Consider the following 15872-nt stretch of genomic DNA (forward strand, 5'->3'; position numbering starts at 1 on the left):
TACTGGATTTATTACCCAGTGCCGCCCTCCCCTTAAAACTACCAGTGAGTTAACAATGTAATCTTTCTGGGCTCTCTATTCTGTTGCTTTGGTCTGTTTGTACTTGCAAGCCAGTTACACAGCACCCAGTTATCACTGTTGACTCTGTAGTATAGAGCTCAGTGCCTGGGAATATGCATCCTAAAGGTCATTTCACAGATGGCCTAAAGAGAAGGCCAAAAACCATCTGAGGAATGTTCTCTCTCACCACTCAACGTCTCCAGGATGAACCCAGATGCTGACGTGGTATGAACCACAGACTATATATAAGCTGAAGGCTAAGGCTTCAACATGTTTAGCCAGACCTCACTTCTCTCTTGATTTCTGCTATGTCTCCTAACTGGCCTATTGGCTCCAGCCTCACTCCCCACAGCTGCTAGTGTGATTCTCTCAAACTTCATACCTGATTATGTCACTTGTACATCTGAACCATTTCAGAGGTTCCCCACCATCCCAGAATGAAATCCACATTTTTCAGCTGCACACTGGAGCCCTGTAACCCAGAACTCTCCTACTTCTCTAATTTTATGGAAGCTCCCCAGATACCCCACCCCCACTCATACCCAGGGCTTCAGCCATTCTTCTCCACCTCTGTTCCAAAACTCTGTCCTCGTCCCACACTCAACAGTGTTTGCATCTGCTCCTTTTAGATGAGACAGCTCCCACCCTCGCCCCTCATCTGCCCATTTCCGTATGTCTTTTGAGGTCGGGTTCTGGGGTCCTGCCTTCTGTGGAGCTTCCCCAACTTCCCCCTCCACATTCCCACCACTTCCACAACAAACCACCCTGCTGTCTAATGATTTCTATGCTTCTCCCTGAACTTGTGAACTCTGACAAGTAAGAGGCTCTCAATAACGTGCCCACTGGGGGAATGAACGTGAGCAAAGGGCCATCAGATGGCCGGATCAAGTTTTAGGTGCTTCTGACCTTCAGGCAGGAAAATGGACTTAATGCTACAGTGAACTGAGATGCATTCCTGGGTGTGGAAGTGACAAGAATGAAGCCCTATCTTAGGAAAGGGAAACTAGGAGTGCACTTGGTACTAAGAAGGATGAACTGAAGGATGGAAGAACATGAGGCAGGCAGCTATGAAAGGAAGAGGCTGCAGGTGACTGTGGCCCCCACTGCAACTGCTGAGAGCAGGAGTGGAGAGGATGGAGCCATGGCAAGGAAGGGCCTGTGCAAGGCTCCTAGTCTGGATCGCACATCTACGAGCACTGTGGAAATGTTCATGGTAGCAGCAGTTGTCGACCAACATAGGTAAGTGAGGAAGGAGAACACCCCAGGTCCGTGGGTCTCTGCCCACACCTCCACTTTTCTCTTCATCCGGAAAAGCTCATAAAATTATTTCTGCTGCAAAAGCCATTCTGTTCTCTATTTGTTACCATTTGCCCAAAATGTGAGAAGATGGGGCTATGCAAGGAGGGGAGGCTCCTACCTGAGTTTCATCCCTAAGTCTACGGCTCCCGTTCAGAAGACACGTCACCCTCTGCCCCACTGCTGGCACTGCGGTCTTCTTTTCGGGGGGCGTTTCTTTCTTTGCTTGATTCAGAAGGCCCCTTGGCTCTGGTCTTTTCTTTCCTCTGCTGCTGTTTTTCAAGCTTTGACAACTGATTATAAAAAGTAAAAAGACTTGTTTTACAAATGTAAACATGTGCCTGCATATCCAAAACACCAATTACTTTACACCCAGCAACCACTGAAAATGCTTCTGATAACCTGATATGCCACAGTGTTTCAGATATGCCAAATAGTCTGCAAAATGTTCGTCAGATAGGCACCTGAACTGTTAACACAGATTGGTCACACATGTGATCTCTCCGGACTCTTCCCCACTCATAACTCATCTTGCCACATGCTCTTTGAAAATGGTCAACCAACAGACTTCGTTGACAGGCTGAGAAGAACCTTATAAGTGAAAAAGCTTTTATTTATTTTTCCTCTGATGTCTCTATAGCTTTCTCTAACCAAGTTATTTTCCCACTGTTTTCTAAAGAGTGATCAACACACTCCTTTATTCGCTGGAGGTAAGAGAGAAGGCTCTGAATAAAAAGGACATTATGCACATTCAGAAATCGTCTCAATTTTGTTTTTTGAGGCTGAACTTACCCACATCCAAAACCCCAAAGTGCTCCTAGTAAGCCGCATGATGGCTACACAGGGATGCTGGCCATGGGGAGCCCTCTTAGACTTCTGGCATCCGACTCCAGAAGAACCTAGGTCCACTTTTCCCCTGGATATCTCCCCAACTTGTTCAAGGAAACCACAGACTAGACACAGTTGAAAGAAACAGATCATCTGACACTGAGCAACAGCAAGGCCACTCCAGAAAGGCCTGCTGAGAAATTCGTCAAAGCACAACGGCCAAGTTTGGGCCCACAGGATTTTTTTAGACCAAAAAAGCCATGTGTAACAAAGCTCAAGAGACAGAAACACCCAGTTTCATCTGCCTCCCACATCAGGACTGCAAACATTTTATAGTTCACATGGAAAGAGGAAAACTTATTGAAGGGCTGGCTTCTCCCTGCCAGTCACTGTCCCATATCCAAGCACATGAAGAAAACACTCTAACCAACCTGCCAGGTCATCCCTTGATTATAGACAGACTTTGAACTGAACCTTTAGATAGATCAATAATCACCAGCTCTCAATTCAGTCCAGAAAACCAAATTTATTAATGGCTGACTTATTATCTTTCCCACTCCCTATTACCTGAAAAGCTATGCTAAACAGTGAGGTTGGTTAACACACTAATAATTAGAGTTTGTGAATGAAGACACCAATTCACCTTTGACCCATCAACTCTTCTCTCAGATAACTCCCCTGGATAAATTCCCATTAATATGCACAGGAAATGACAGGAATGAGCACTGCACTATTGTTTGTATCCGCAAAAAAACAGAAACAACCTAAACATCCACTGATTAAAGGACAGATAAATGTAGTGTCAAATAAAGCAATACAGTAAAGCAGATCTACACATATCAAAATGGATCATGTTATACAAACCAAATTAAGTTTCAAAGAGCTCTATACGACAGGATTCCATTACACAAAACAGCACTAGACATTGCTAATGGGCTTATGCCAATATGGTATTGACTTGGAGAATACAAACCACCTTCAGTACAAAAGTTTTGAGGAGACAGAGAAGGGAACAGGATCAGAGTGGAATGACTATTATATGGGCTTCCACCATAACTATCAATTTTTACTTTTATAAAAACAACCAGACGGTGCCTGGATAGCTCAGCTGGTTGAGTATCTGCCTTCAGTTCAGGTTGTGATCCCAGGGTCCTGGGTTCAAGCCCCGCATCAGGCTCCCTGCTCTGCTTCTTCCTCTGTCTCTGCCTCCCTTTCTGTCTCTCATGAATAAATAAATTTTTAAAATTTTCAAAAAACAAACACAACCAGATATAGAACAGGGTTGCTGACCAGCGCCAGTAATGTTAACTGCTTGCATTGGCATTTGGCCACTAATAATAAAATGCTTGCACTGGGATGTAAACCAACACATAGCTTCATCAACAAAGTCTTGTGAAAGTATCAGCTACTGATACTTGGTGGCATTTTTCTCTGTACTATTCTGCCATGAGAGGAATTTCTTGCATCTAAGATAACAGTCTTCCATCCTCATTTCCCTTTTGGTGTCTCTATGAAACGATGAGGATAGTGCATGGGGGTCCTTCTATCTTGCTCTATTTTTTTTTTTTTTCACAAAATGATCTTGGATCGCACAATGTGAATGTTCTTAACATTACTGAACTGCACACTTAAAAATGGCTAGGATGGGCAGCCCGGGTGGCTCAGCAATTTAACGCCGCCTTCAGCACAGGGTGTGATCCTGGAGACCTGAGATCAAGTCCCACGTCGGGCTCCCTGCGTGGAGCCTGCTTCTCCGCCTCTCTCTCTCTCTCTGTGTGTCTCTCATGAATAAATAAATAAAATCTTTAAAAAAAATGGCTAGGATAATAAATTGCATGTGTATTTTACTGAAATTAAAAAAAACTTATTGGGATCCCTGGATGGCTCAGCAGTTTAGCGCCTGCCTTCGGCCCAGGGCGTGATCCTGGAGACCCGGGATCGAGTCCCGCATCGGGCTCCCTGCATGGAGCCTGCTTCTCCCTCTGCCTGTGTCTCTGCCTCTCTCTCTATGTCTATAATAAATAAATAAAATCTTTTTAAAAAAAACTTATTGAGCTATATATACTTGTCATATATTATAGAAGTTTCAGGTGTACACATAATGATTTGATATTTATATATATTGCAAAGTGATCACCATGATGAGGTTAGCTAACAGCCATCACCAAAAAATTTTTTGCTAATGATCTTAGAAAACAGAGCTGGCACTTCATGCTGGATACCACCCCCCCCCCCCAATTTCTTTTTCGTTTTTCTATATTCCTAGTTCATGAAATCCAAACATCTGGAAATCAATGTTCTGCAGTGAACTGTGATAAGTTGCCTTCAGCTGCCAGCAGCTTATGTTTACATCAGTGTCTGTGTATGTGTTTATACATGTATGTATAATAAATATGTGTGTATCTATAGACAAATTATACACACACATACACACTAAAAAATCATGAACACATTCCAAGTTAGGCTTAACTAAGAAAATAATTTTTATTTTAAAAGGAGACCCTCTCCGTTTTGTGTCGCCTCTTTAGAGGTAAATATATAAAATGTGAGTATCACCAGTGACTTAGCCAAACCAAGCCTCCCCCCAACTGCTAAGATTCAATCTCTCATGCAAAGACCTGTTTGTCAACCAACCTGTTCTTTACTTTCTACTCTTAAATGCTGCTGAGAAGCCAGACCCTGGGAGGGTGATGGGGAATAATTCCTAAATAAAGCAGGCTTCCTGGAGGCTCCTCCAGTGGCCACTGTGCCCATCTGATTCTGCACTCATTCAGAGGTGCCATCAACACAGCATGAAACTGTGGGAACACTGATCTGACCTTTCACCCCAACCCTGTCCCCTCCCACCATGGACCACACTTGTAAATCATGTGTGATAATTATTTAAGCCACAGGCATAGCCCGAGTTTCTGTGAAGGATGTAATACTGATTCTCTTACATTATTTATCTTAACACACCCCAACCACATATGGTTCCATGCCTCAAAGTTTTCTATGAGAACATTGTGAACTAACCTAATAAATTTAAGCCTTTTCTCAGAAAACTTGGAATCCAAGGCAGCCAAAACTTGGAATTTAAATCTCAAGGCAAGAAAGCAGTTGGATTTTTTTTAAGGAAACAAATGAGAAAGAAAGAAAAAGAAGAAAAGAAATTGGTAATGCATATGGAATCGTGTAGAATGTCAACAACTTTCAAATTAACAGAAAGATGGATGTCAAGGGGAATGTAAACTACTATAGGTCCCATGAACATGTGATCTATAAACACTGAAATGGAGTACTTTTGGTTTTTCCTTTGTTTTCTTAGTTTTTAATTAACTGATGAGGGTGTCCATAATACAAAGGAAACACTATGCAGACTGTACAGGCTCTAGTGTCATAGGGAGAAATCCAGTCTTCCAAAAGCAGCTCTGGACACACAGACACTGCCAAGGGCCAGATAGCCATTCTACAGCCAGCCTGTACCTCTCATGGTGATTCTCAGAAAGTTCAGAGGGGACTAAAGCAGGGGGGATGGGACTATCTAGATCCCAAACTCCCCAAAGTCATGATTAAGTCCACTGAGAAAATAAAGGATTTTCTTTGTAATTAAGACGTCCATGCTCAAAATGCATAATGCAAGAATAAACTAGTTCAACATGGATACTACTTCAGGGCTTGCAAGCCTAAATGCCTTGAAGGACCAGGCAGATAGCAAACTGAGGGAAGCAACAAAGTACAGAACAGGGCATGGTGGAGACTGCAGCCACACTAGAGAGGACAAGCCCCACCTAAGGACATTCACATTTCTTCCTAAACATCTGGACAGATGTAATGTCAGTGGGACATATATGGGTCACCTGTCAGGAACCTTCCCCCTGTATGACCCTGATTGTTCTAAACGAGCCAGTAATGCTGTATTATCATCAGCATCCCACAGAGAAACCACTGTCATCTGCCAGCACTGCAGGTACAGTCATCTTTCCAGCTGCTTCTTCCCTCCCTGCTGACTTACTTGCTACTTCAGAAGTGCCCATGTCTGACCCTGCTATCACATGGGGCTGCAATAGAAATCATAGCCAATAGGATGTGAGGGGGCTGCAGAAGGCTGCAGAGCAAGGTTTCCCTCCCTAATAAACACAGGTTTATCAGCCAGCCTTATTCCCCGATAATTAATGTTGAGTTATAGCTGTATTTGAGCCTTCTGACTTCCTCAACCATCAAGGCAGAAATGTACAGCAAACTGAGACCTTACAGCAGCTTGTTGCTAAACTACCAAGGAGCTGAACCCATGTTAGAACTAGTTACTCTTTAATTTAGCAGAGAGAGATGGCCTTGAGTTCCCTGCATATCTTCTAGCCATGAAGACAAGGGAAAAGAAGGATCACAGCCTGGCCTGCTGTATACTATGGGAAGAGTGGCAGGAGTTGCCAGTACCCCAGCTTCCTCTGCCACTGGATGTATTGAGCCCTGCATTGTGCTCCCTGCTTCTCCCTCTCCTGCTCCTCTTGCTTGTGCTGTCAGATAAATAAACTTAAAAAAATAAAATAATAAAATTTTTAATGGGGATTATAATATTACCCTTCATACCTGCCAAGTGCTTAGAATAGGGCTTGGCTCATAGTAAGTGGAGGTCATCACCTATATATGTGGTTGACAGCTCCAGGAAACCAGGGGGTCTGCTTGGTTTGCCTCTGTGTCCCTGGCACCTAGAATAGGGTGTGATTCATAGCTGGTGCTCAATGTAAGTCTTAAATGAAGTTCATAATTAAACAAGAGAAGGCATGTGGCTCCCTGAAAACAATGTGGAGTTTGGTGTCTACAGGCCTAGAGTTTGGTCCCATCTTGGTCACTTGCATGCTGTGAAACCTTATGCAAGTTACATAACCTGCTGAACACCCATGTTCTCATTTAGTTCAGTGCACATTTTATGAGATATTTTGCTTTCAGCTGCAAGAGCTGTAAATCTACCTGAGTATGGCTTAAACAGGAAGGAGATGGAGGTCCTCCCCTACAGGCCAATGGACTCTAGCTCCGCCCTGTCACAGCTCTCCAGAGTTCTCTGTGTACCTCCAGACATCCCCTCCTCATTCTGAGAGCTGCCACCATTCCAAAACTCCCAAAGCAACAAGGGCCTAGAGTCAGCTCTCTCAAATCCCTGGCACTTGTCCTCAGGAAAAGACCCCGTGTGGCCTGTCAACAGCAGTACGAGAGGCAGACTGGGGCAAGAGAGAGGAGTCTGGCCCCAGGCCCATCCACTGATACAAGGCAGACACACAGCAGGAGAGTCCAGCTGCCAGCATCAAGAAAACGCAGGCAGGACAGGGACCCTCAAGGCCCAGCCATTGAGCAGGGGCAACCAAAGCAAGCAGTCAGTACAATGGCATCACAGCAAGGGACACAGAATGGCCAGAGTGTGGTGGTCTCAAGAGGGGACAAGCCCCAAGCTCAGGGAGGTCAGGAAGGAACTGACAGAAATAGGTCAGGGAGGACCAATGGAAGCTGGGGTTGAGGGAGGGGTAGGAGTCAATGTTCTGTTGGAGGGCTGAGAAGGCACGTGAATTGAGGAGACCAGCATTGTCCCATGTATTCATTCTTCATTGTCGGACGTGTGAAGATGGAGAGCACAGGCAGTGCAGACCGCCTGCACAGAAAACGACAGGCAGATGACAGAAAACAAGGAGAGGCTGAAGAGCAAGAGGCCAGGGTGAAGGTGAGGACAACCCGGGAAAATATGGGAAGACTGAGGGGTGAGTTATGGTGAGATGGCACCACCAGCGGGAATTGGAGTGTCGCCATCCGGGAATGATAGGTAAGTTGATGCACCTGCTGGTGATAACCATAGACGTGGGGAACAACAGCAGGGGTGCTGGTGGTGTGGGGGAGCCCTGGGAACAAATCTTCCCTGAGCTCCCCATTCATGAAGACAACCGTGGTAATGTGACTTGCACAGTGTGGCACGCACAAAGTACTGCATGAATGAGAGCAGAAAAGAATGAGCAGGACCTGTTATGTTTGAAGAGTGACTGTTTGACTCTGTAGCCTCAGAGGGAAGGGAAACTCGAACTGTTACTTATGTCAGCTGTGGGCCTACACAGCTCTTCACTAGTGCTCAGGGGGAGGAAAGAGCGCAGGACACCCCCTCCACAACCCCCAAGCTGAGTGATGCTGAGTGTCAGCCCTATGGGTAAGGCCTAGTGGCTGGGGTAGGCACAGCTGTCTCTTACACAGGCAGCAGCTTACTGGACAGGGGACAGGAGGCACTCCTGGCAGGCCATTTAATCCTCCACGCCTCTGTCCACTCTTCTGTAACTGCTCTGCCATCAGCCGCCAGTTCAGCCTGCCCAGGGCACGAGTGGGGACAGGATATGGCATGGCTATCGGCACTGGCACATGTAGAGCACCAAACAAACAGGGGATCCTTCTTATCTGCTGTGTCCTCTCACCCACAGCACTTTCAGAGGGATCTTCCAAGGCCAATCACTTCCCACTGTGGGACGCTCCAGTGTGATGATGACATATGACACAAAATGAAGAACTTTTGCCCTTGGTGGACACTAATGAGCTGCCAGGAGCGCCATGCTGAGAAAACCTGAGTGCTCAGTGTGGTGCGTACAGTCAGACTCCAGGCTTCCCTAGACTCCACTCAGTGTAGGAGAAGCTCAGGTGAGGTGCTGCCGCTCAGCTGGGAATAGCCACATGAGCCGGAAGGCTGTGAGCAGAGCTGACCCAGGCCTGCTGTCGCTGTCCCTTCTGCATGCCTCCTGGGGAGCACTACTGGCTGCCAGGCCAGTAGGTGCTGGGTGCAGGTTTAAAAGGGCCCTAGAAAACCTACTTCTTTGCCAGTCATTTCAGAACAAAACCAGTGCCCAGAAATTCCTGATGGAAGGATCACTCTCAGAGTGAGACGGTATCTTAAGCTTGCTTCTAATGAGGTTTGGGGGAACGATGGCAAAAAAAATATAGCTTCTTGTCAATGTTCTCATAAGGTCCCATACGTCTCATGAAAACCATGTCAGGTCTTCCTCTTTCTCCATTTAAAAAAAAAAATTTTTATTTATTTATTTATTTATTTGAGAAAGAGACAGAAAGAGCACGAGCAGGGAGAGGAGCAGAGGGAGAGGAAGAAGTAGACTCCCCACTGATCAGGGAGCCTGATGTGGGGGTTGATCCCAGAAATCTGAGATCATGACCCAAGCCAAAGGCAGATGTTTAACCAACTGAACCACTCATGCCACCATCCTTTCTCCTTTTTGAACCTACAGTTGACAGAAGAGAGTAGCTCTTTCCTCAAAGGAACCATGGACATAAGCTAAATTTTTAATTTTAGTTCTTTAAAGTCTTTCTTTGCACTCAGGAAATAAATGATCCCTTAGACTATGATAACTAGTTTGCCACCTTTAGGATTCCAAGAAGTCAAAGGCAGATATTATGATTCCCAGATTGCTTCTGAGTGCTACAGAGGTGAAGTCAGCTGAGAGACAGCACACCCAAGACCATACCCAGGCACCAGCCAGGCTGGGAAGAGCACCAGGTCTCCCAACTCCTGGCCAAGACTTCAGTCAACCTGCCTCCTTTGGAGCCAATGCTCCCAGGACAGAAGCTCACAGGTCCCGGACAGCAAACCTCGTCTCTGTTCTTGCTAGAGCAATGTTGGACTCACCCCCACAGCCCTGTCTTTGAGTTATTTTAATACTGGTTATTTCCTGCCAGCCTGTTCTGTCCCGCATATGAGCAAAATCTAATTAGAGAGTGAAGAAAATAACCAAAGAAAAACTCAAGCCCCATGAAGTCAGTTACTATGATTTTTATAGACCGTAGTAGAGATGGAAAAGTTCTGTTCCAACCAACCCCTTGCAAAGATTCCAAGAAAGTCTTATGGTGTAAGTCATAAAGATCAAATGTCTCCTCTGCAATTACTTTTTAAAATACCACAAGGTATTATTACTCTGAGGGTGCTGGCCTACACCTGTGGCCCTGCTGGGGTCAGGAGGCACAATGGGGCAATCACAGGATGTTGCAAAGGAAGGACATGCCCAGCCAGGCTCCCTTAGACTTAAGGGTGTGAGTTAAAGGACAAAGTGCCCCAAACCAATCAGCCCCATCAATTCATTTCAATAGCTTTGGAACTTTCCAGAATGCTCACTGCCTTTCCTTAGTATCCGGCAACTCCCACCACCAGTAAAAACGCCCTAACTCTGTAAAGTCATTTAAACTGCCCTGTGTGGTCCTTCATTCACCCTGCAGAGAAACAAAACAAGTTGACACTAGATATATGCTTTGCTGAATAGCTAATAATTTCAAGGTAATGTGTAAGTGAAGCACTGTAGAATACAGAAATGTTCCAATCAGCAATGAACCTCCTGAGGATTAGGCTGAATTACTGGACTTGCCTGTGCCTCAGTGTGCTCTCCTAGACCACAGAAACTGGGAGGCAACCTTGCATCACTACCATGGAGATGCACCACCATGGTGATTGGAGCAGCCCGCTGCCCTTCTATAATGGACCAAAACACCTTCAGAAATGGATTCTTCAAAGAATGGCAGAGACCTACACTCACAGGCTGGGCAAGGCTACTTCCACCTGCTGGTCCATCGCATATTGACTGGCCTTGCCTTCAGAACCAGGACATCTTTTGAGTTACTGGAAACCCCTGGGTCTACAGCCTTTTGCTTCTCCCTATTTTTCCCACTATTTATAGGCCACGGTAGCAGAGGATCTGAAGGGGAAAGAAGGGAAGGCAAATTCCAATCAGCAAATGATATGGGCAAAACTCTGAGAAGACAGAAGTGTGAATCCACTGTGGCATTTTAAACCATCTGTAAAAACCTACTTCTATAGATTATCTCTAATTGACGAGACCTTTTTTAAGAAACTGGAATTTGTATTTGGGCAATTTGTTTTATCAAACTGTAATCTGATATAATTTCATATTATATGATAATTCTGAAAGCTTCTTTAAAAAAGTCCTTTGTGTAATGGAAAACCTGACAGAACGTTCAGAGGATGCTTCCACATACACAGCAGTGTCTGCCATTATGTCAACTGTCGTGTTATTTTTAAATCAACGGGCTGCTTAATAAAAACATTACGAAGCAAAGTGCACATATGGTACCTAATTTTCATACATTATTAACTCTGCTTGAGGTTTTTGTGGGAATTAAAAAAAAAAAAAAAGCAAGCAAGCAGGCATCTGTTCCCATCTGAAATCGTGCAAGCTAATTTTATTTTCGAATTCCCCATTGTTTAACAAAAACCCTCTTAGGCATGCAAAAATAACGGGGGGTTGAGGATGGGGGTGTTCAGTTGTCTTTCCTATTAATCTTACTTCACTAAGTTGCATCAGTGTATTCCCTCACCACGCAGGCACACACAGTGGGGCTTGTTTTAGGCCATCGTGGGATGTGCCAAGGGGTTCAAGGTCAGCTCAAGCATGAGTTTCTCTATCACTGCAGCTGCCCTCAGATCTCCAAGTTGGCCAACTATAGCAGATGCTACCAGGACTCTCTGTGTCCCTTGCCCAACGGTCACTGTAGTGTCAGAAGACAACCGCCTATAAGCCCATGCTTTTCCAGCTGCATCTGTCTGCCTGAGGATACCACCTGGCCAAAGGCAGGGGCTAGCCCCAAGTGCAGGGCAGGCCAGAGGTACTGGGAAGACAACACCTCCAGGAGTGAGTTCAGTCAACAAGTAATGAAAGTTGAGGGGTTTAAAACCCACCTTCATCACCCATCATTGTGCCAACTTTGAAATATTACTACACATTCCCCCAGAGGTCCCCAGGGATCGTCAACTCAGCCTTAGTAGCCTTTTCACTGCCCTGTCTCACTGTGCTTTCTGGAAGACCTCCAAAATTAACTGTCTCTATATAAATCCTCTTACTCTGGGAGGACCCAAACCAGAAACATTTTAAACTTGTCTAACTCAGCCACACTTTAATATGATAATTCACTATGTGTAACTTGTTACCTGGTCCTCTGCTAACCAGTATCCTGTGCTGGTTTACACACCTGGACACTGGAGGACAGTGGCAGTCACAGCAGCCCTAAGCAACACAGCAACGTGAAGGGACAACTGAGCAAGTCTGGAGTGTAATTCCACGACATTTCATTACATATGCTGATGCTCTGTACACTCATCACCCATCCACATGGCACATTCCATAATCTAGTAGCCAGGATTTTTATTACGTTGCACTCCACTCTCTAACTCTATTGGAGAACAAGGTGTCACTGCAGTTCTAACACCTCTCAACTCTTTATTCTGTCAGTGGCCTGGGCTTTTCCTTCAATGGGAGCTAATTTTAAGACTTCAAGAATTATGGGAAAGGAGTAACCATTCCTCTCCACTGAGCAAGAAGCAACGATGCACAGCACTTGGGGCCAGAGGCTGGTCTTCCGCCACTCCACACACCAAGTGAATGGCATCTTCTCTCCTCTGTGCCTATGTGCATTTATTGGTTTGTAGGCCATGAGCCTTTTGAAGGCAGAAAGAACAGGCAACTCTTTAGTCAACATCTACTTTAGACTGAAGTCAACATCTATCACGCTGCCGGCACATGTCTGGTTCATAATCATGAACTGTAGCAAAGTTTAAGGAGACACTAAAGCAATTTCAGTTTTGCCATTCCAGGGCATAATTGGTAACAGAAAACTGTTCACAAGCATTTCAAACTAATAGTATTCTTTAAATGATTCAAAATGTTTCTTCAATTTGCAAGTCTTTAAAAGGGGAAGTGGGACGTTTTCTCGGCCCCCCCCCCCCTTGGACTACATGTTGTACAAACGCCAATGGAGCAGATTTGGAACAGTGAAGAATTACTGAACACAATAACAATCATCCAGAAAAAGAGGAAGATGGAGGACCCAGAGAAACAGTGGACATTCTCTGGAAGAGAAATCATGGGCAGGCTTAGGCAAGATGAGGGCTTGGCAGGCCAGGGAGCAAGACATCCACAGGGAGAATGGCAAGGGCTCCAGAACTGGTTTGTCACAAAAAAGACCTCTGCAAGGGCTGTGTGGCAAACAGCAGTTTGGGAGCAGCAGGAATAAATACAGTACTTTCAGTACAATGTGAAGAAGAGAAAGACAAGTACATAATCTCAGAAAAGCAAAAGGCTGAATAAGATCAAAAAAAGAATCCGAAGATAAAATCTGAATCTGTAGTAACTAACAGTTACAGAGTTATGACAATGTAAACACTATTAATTCAATTAAAAACAATGATATCAAAAAATTAATCAATTAATAATAATATAATACTAGAAAGATGGATGGGGTGGGAGGTGAACAGGGCTAAGTAGCATGAGGTAATGCCAGAATTTAATATATCAAGAACAAGAAAAGTTTATTATTTAGGAATAGAGAAGAAAGTCCCCAAAGAAATAGCTTCAAATATGTTAACGGTGCTCATTTGTGTGGAACAGGACAGAGACAGGGAAAAACAGGCAAAGGAGTTGATTTTTCATTTTAAGCCTTTAGGTATTAGCTGATTTCAATTATGTACATAATTACTTTTTTTTTAATTTTTATTTATTTATGATAGTCACAGAGAGAGAGAGAGGCAGAGACACAGGCAGAGGGAGAAGCAGGCTCCATGCACCGGGAGCCCGATGTGGGATTCGATCCCGGGTCTCCAGGATCGCGCCCTGGGCCAAAGGCAGGCGCCAAACCGCTGCACCACCCAGGGATCCCCAATTATGTAATTATGTACATAATTACTTTAATAAATAATTTAAAATTTAAGAACGAAAACTCAAACAGTGGATATAGTTAACAACAGACCCAATACCATAAAAAAGTTAATAATTCAGAAAAATCATTTCATGTAATCCTTCCAATATCAAGAGGACAAGACTATAAGCAAAGGGAGCAGAAACTCAGAAGTCAACTGCAGGACAGAAATTGCAAAAGAAGAGCTCAGAGCAAATACAGCAAAAAGCAATAAGCAAAGACATCACCAGAGGACAACCTCTGGGCTACAGAAAGGCTTGAATATGTCCTGGAAGGACCAACCATCCAGGGAAATTTGAAAGAAATCCATAGAGGGCACCTGTCTTCTCTTCCTGCCACTAAATGCCATGAGAGAGCTGGGACATAGGAAAAACTAACAAACTGTGTGCTGGAGGAATGAAAGAATGACTGTGCAACAACAGACAGATGGGTGGACAAAGAGAAGGAAGAAAGCCAACCAAGTATCAGGATGACGCCTGCAGAGTCTGAGAGCAAAAGATGGTGACTCAAATATTCCATATCGACCAGGATGTCTGCAAACATGCAAGTATTCAGAAAGTATCACAGCCATTCCCATCCTTAAAAAAAAAAATAAATGCATAAATAAATTACTCAGCGAGCTGGAGCCTCTTGAGAGAGTAATAAAGGAAACTCTGTTAAGTAATGTGACCAATAAAATGTTATATAAGTTCCAAAACTAGCTAGTGAATAGAAAAAAGAAAATGCAAATGAGAAATTAATCAAATTTATTAAAATTCAAAAATCCAGATTTACAAGTATTTTTTAAAATGTGAAGAAATGCAGGGCACCTGGGTGGCTCAGTCAGTTAAGCATCTGACTCTTGATTTCGGCTCAGGTCATGATCTTAGGGTCGTGAGATCGAGCCCCACATCAGGCTTTGCACTCAGCATGGAGCCTGCTTGGGGTTCTCTCTCTCCCTTACCCTCTGCCCCTCTCCCTCTCTCTCAAATAAATAAATAAACAAACAAATAAATAAATAGAAAAAATGCAGATATTTAATACACTTATGAAAAGAGTCCAACTTCACTAGCAATTGATAAAATAAAAAAATAAGTTACAATATATGATTATTCATCAAGTTGCCAAGGATTAAAGAATGATAATAATCAGCCTTTGCAAAGGTTTGAAGAAAGAAACATTATATATTATCAGTGGAGAGTGTACATTTGAGCCTTGGGGGTCCAACTTGGCAATGCCCATTTCAAAGCATACAGTATGACTCAGCAATTCCACCTATTTTAATTATTTTGTGGAAAACAAGTGGCTTAGTACACAGATACATGCATGAGGATATTCACTGCACTCATTTTTATAATAATAAAAACTGTGAAGCAACTTTAAAGTCCACCAAAAAAGGGATTCTTCAAATAAATGATTCACCTGATTTGAGGTGTTGCTATGAAAAGCCTATGACTGCAGTAATCAAAAACTAGAATTCCCATTTCTTCATCATTAAACAAGAAAGCCAGGGGTGCCTAGGTGACTCAGTTGGTTAAGTGTCTGGCTCTTAATCTCAGGTCAGGGCTTTTTTTTTTTAAGATTTTATTTATTTATTCATGACAGACACACAGAGAGAGAGAAAGAGAGGCAGAGACACAGGCAGAGGAAGAAGCAGGCTCCACGCAAGGAGCCCGACATGGGACTCGATCCCGGGACTCCAGGATCTGACCCTGGGCTGAAGGCGGCACTAAACCACTGAGCCATCCAGGCTGCCCTCAGCTCAGGTCTTAATGTCCAGGTCGTGAGTTCAAGACCTGTGTTGGGCTCCACACTGGGTGCTAGGTATGGAGCCTACTTAAAAAATGAGAAAGAAAAGAAAGAAAAAAGAAAAGAAAAGAGAGAAAGCCACTACTGCTTCGTGACAGGCATGTGCTTGAAGCCGTTTTCAGCAGAACAGGGCTGACCGACAGGATACAGCATAGTGTCGTTGCTGGGCGGGTGAGGTGGGGAACAGG

General features: G+C 44.2%; 1 protein-coding gene across 5 annotated transcripts in view; it reads right to left on the reverse strand.

Annotated features, from left to right (window-relative positions):
- Positions 1-15872, reverse strand: part of DTD1 (D-aminoacyl-tRNA deacylase 1) — a 198379-nt gene that overhangs the window by 14085 nt on the left and 168422 nt on the right. For 4 of the 5 annotated variants that reach the window (XM_077872017.1, XM_077872016.1, XM_077872018.1 and 1 more), the window contains one exon: positions 1478-1649. The exons of the other annotated variant lie outside the window; for it this stretch is intronic. In XM_077872017.1, the coding sequence (XP_077728143.1) occupies positions 1497-1649 (153 nt within the window). In that variant the 3' untranslated portion in view covers positions 1478-1496. The remainder of the gene's footprint in view (positions 1-1477; positions 1650-15872) is intronic. 5 annotated transcript variants of the gene reach the window in all.

This window comes from Canis aureus, chromosome 26 (assembly GCF_053574225.1).
Source record: "Canis aureus isolate CA01 chromosome 26, VMU_Caureus_v.1.0, whole genome shotgun sequence".
Lineage (NCBI taxonomy): Eukaryota > Metazoa > Chordata > Mammalia > Carnivora > Canidae > Canis > Canis aureus.